Genomic DNA, 2,910 nt, shown 5'->3' with positions numbered 1-2,910 from the left:
GGCGTTGTCTCTGTTTTCTTCCCGTTATGCTGTATCAGTTGTCTTGCTGAATTAACTGGTAAAAATAACTAATTTCCTCTTTTCTCTTGCTTTCTGTAATTATTTTTTTTGCACCAGCCCAAAATAATGACTGAGTCCGATAACAAATAAATGCAGCAAGTGACAGAAAATGACAGGAACGTATAAAATAACTAAAAGAGTTAAAGAAATGGCCTTCAGCTGAGTGCATGCAGCTGTCAAAGCAGCCAAGGTTTGCCAGCTACCAGCTACTGCTTGAAGCAGTAGATGGCAGGGTAGGGGTCAAAGGCAAGCTGTGCTTGCACTCTGCACCACTGCCTGCCTCCTTCCATCCCTGCCTTTGCAGTTGCTGCATGGCCAGGAGAGCTAAGCTCAACCAAGCAGCCCTTCCCTCGCCCCAGGAAGGGGAGTGCTTTGCAGGCAGGCAGAAGTGACTGCTCAGGGGCTTTCATCCCCATCAGGCAGCTGGTAACTTTCTCCAGGTTCTGATTTTGTGTTCACCTCTTGCCCAAGCAGCAGTGCTGGATAGTCAAGGTTAAAAATGCTGCTGGTGGTGGTGATGGCACATGGTGAGCTATTTGCCTGAGGTGTGCATCATAGATTGCTTTTGCCTACTTTGAGGATTATTATTTTGTAATTATTAAAAGAAGGTTACTTAAGTTGTAAAGTGTTGCATGTTTGAAAAATAAGAAAGAAATGCCATATTTCTGTATAGCCTAAACCCTGTTCCCTTGTGCTCTGTAATAGAGCTTTAATTACTCAGTCACAAGCTATTATTTCGATAGGATTCCTGTCTCATTCAGTACAAAGGAGGGCAGAGTTAACGTTGCCTGGGCAACTGTAAATCTGGAGTTTTCTAACGTTTGAATACTTGACTTTACAACATGAATAACATTTTTCTTAGTTTTATGTAACTTCAGAATTCATTATCCACATCACATACCAAATTGTGTGACCACCAAGAACAGGTTTCAGTGGGCAGTAAGGAGATGCATGTCTGGTCTCCTGCTTTCTGTGTGCACAAACCAAGTGCTGTGATCGTGTTTGTGTGTATCCACTGTGTCAGGATGGGCAAATGTAAATTTACCAACAGGTCTGATTGAACGTTAATTAAATGAAACATTTAAAACTTTTCGTGGAAAATAATATTCCAAGCTTTAAAAAACAAAATTGGGTTAGAAAAAAAGCCTTACTAATCAGCTTCTGTGTTCTCATTTCCAGGACCTATTAAGATGCAGAGTGTTGACATCAGGGATTTTTGAAACAAGATTTCAAGTAGATAAAGTAAATTTCCAGTAAGTCTATTAGTAATAATTAATGAATATCATACTAATTTTTAACAGCTTCATTCAGATGTCAGTGCTCGTGTATGCTTGGTATAGTAGGCGTAGGGTGGGAGTGCGCAGGTTTTATTTGTTTCGTTTGGGTTTTTAGCTCTCTTTACATAGGTCCTAGCAAAATTGCCTCATACTCTGCAAAAACAACTGATATTAGCTACATATATTAACAATGCTCTATTCTGAGGTTGTGTGGGGCTGTTTTTACAAACTGGTTCATTGGTATAGCACTATAAACTCATACCTTTGGGGATAAGAGCTCACAGAAGTCAGTGGGAATCCTCCTTCCTTCTGGAGGGCTGCAAGCTCTGCGTTTGACAGAGTTTTATGTTGTGTCCCTCTAAAACACTGTCAGCCTGCCCACACTCACCAGCTCTTGCCCAGAAAGGTGGTGGCAGTGCTGACAGAGTAGAGCTGCCCTCATTGTCCTCCTCCTTACAGAGATACACTCTCCCCACCACCCTGCAAAATATCCTGGAACCTGTCCTTGTTTGTAGTGCAGTAGGTCCAGCCTTACATGCCATACGTGCCTCTGTGGACTAGGAAGGCCAACACTTGCCCTTGAAGAGTGTATTTCTCATTTTATGGGTTGAGTAGCCTTCTCCTGGCAAAGCAGTGCAGGTGGAGCTGTGCAGCTGTCTCTGACATGCAGCACAGCATCAGCAGATCTCTCTCCTCTTCAGGTGGTATTTTACTGCCTCTGTCCTTGGGGCTGTCAGAGTTTTAAATGGAACCCTTGTACTGCATGCTTCATGTGATTTTTTTTCCTAGTGCACATAAGTGATATAACATCCTATGGCTTTTTAACAGCATGTTTGATGTAGGTGGCCAGAGAGATGAGAGAAGAAAATGGATACAATGCTTTAATGGTAAGTAAAAATATTCCGTGTTTTCATTTTGGACATTCTCTGAGGTGTGAGCAGATTAATATTCATATTCATGCACAGTATGTCACTAATGCAAGAGTTAACTGTTCCAGATATTTTCTTCTGGGTTTTTTTTGGCTGTTTGGGGAATAATGGCAGTGTTACCCTGAGAAGTATGTGCTGGGATAACAGAGATGTTCCTTTTTCTCTCCTTTCTTTCTTTTCTGTGCTCTGCCCAGATGTCACGGCTATTATCTTTGTTGTGGCTTGCAGCAGCTACAACATGGTAATAAGGGAAGACAATAACACAAACAGACTACGGGAATCCCTGGACCTTTTCAAAAGTATCTGGAATAACAGGTAAAACAAACCTCATTTCCCACCCATCCTCCCCCGGTTTAACTACAGTTCACCTCCTTACAAAACTCCTCCTCTTCCTGTATCCTCAGATTCTCTATTCAGAAAATACCCAGGTTGGGCCAGGCTGCAGGGTGTCCCCATGGTGCACACCCCTCCCTGGCAGGGGCTGTGGCATAGGGACAGTGCACATGGCATTTCACCACTCCTGCCAAAATGATGCAGGGCATGGGGACAGCTTGGAAAGGACAAGCTCCCCAGGCTGGCCACTACAAGGGAAGCAGGGGAGACCCCTTCCTGGTGTCACTGTGCTGCTTGGTCAAGACAGAGCA

The 2,910-nt window shown here is 43.4% G+C and overlaps 1 protein-coding gene across 2 annotated transcripts in view; it reads left to right on the top strand.

Annotated features, from left to right (window-relative positions):
* GNAL (guanine nucleotide binding protein (G protein), alpha activating activity polypeptide, olfactory type) overlaps nt 1-2,910 on the top strand; it is a 14,346-nt gene that overhangs the window by 1,714 nt on the left and 9,722 nt on the right. For both annotated transcript variants that reach the window (XM_009073561.1, XM_009073562.1), the window contains exons 2-4: nt 1,240-1,313; nt 2,166-2,224; nt 2,461-2,581. In XM_009073561.1, the coding sequence (XP_009071809.1) occupies nt 1,240-1,313; nt 2,166-2,224; nt 2,461-2,581 (254 nt within the window). The remainder of the gene's footprint in view (nt 1-1,239; nt 1,314-2,165; nt 2,225-2,460; nt 2,582-2,910) is intronic.

This window comes from Acanthisitta chloris, unplaced genomic scaffold, assembly GCF_000695815.1.
Source record: "Acanthisitta chloris isolate BGI_N310 unplaced genomic scaffold, ASM69581v1 scaffold19824, whole genome shotgun sequence".
NCBI lineage: Eukaryota > Metazoa > Chordata > Aves > Passeriformes > Acanthisittidae > Acanthisitta > Acanthisitta chloris.
The sequence above is the reverse complement of the archived record's forward strand: the minus strand, read 5'-3'. Positions and strand labels throughout refer to the sequence as shown.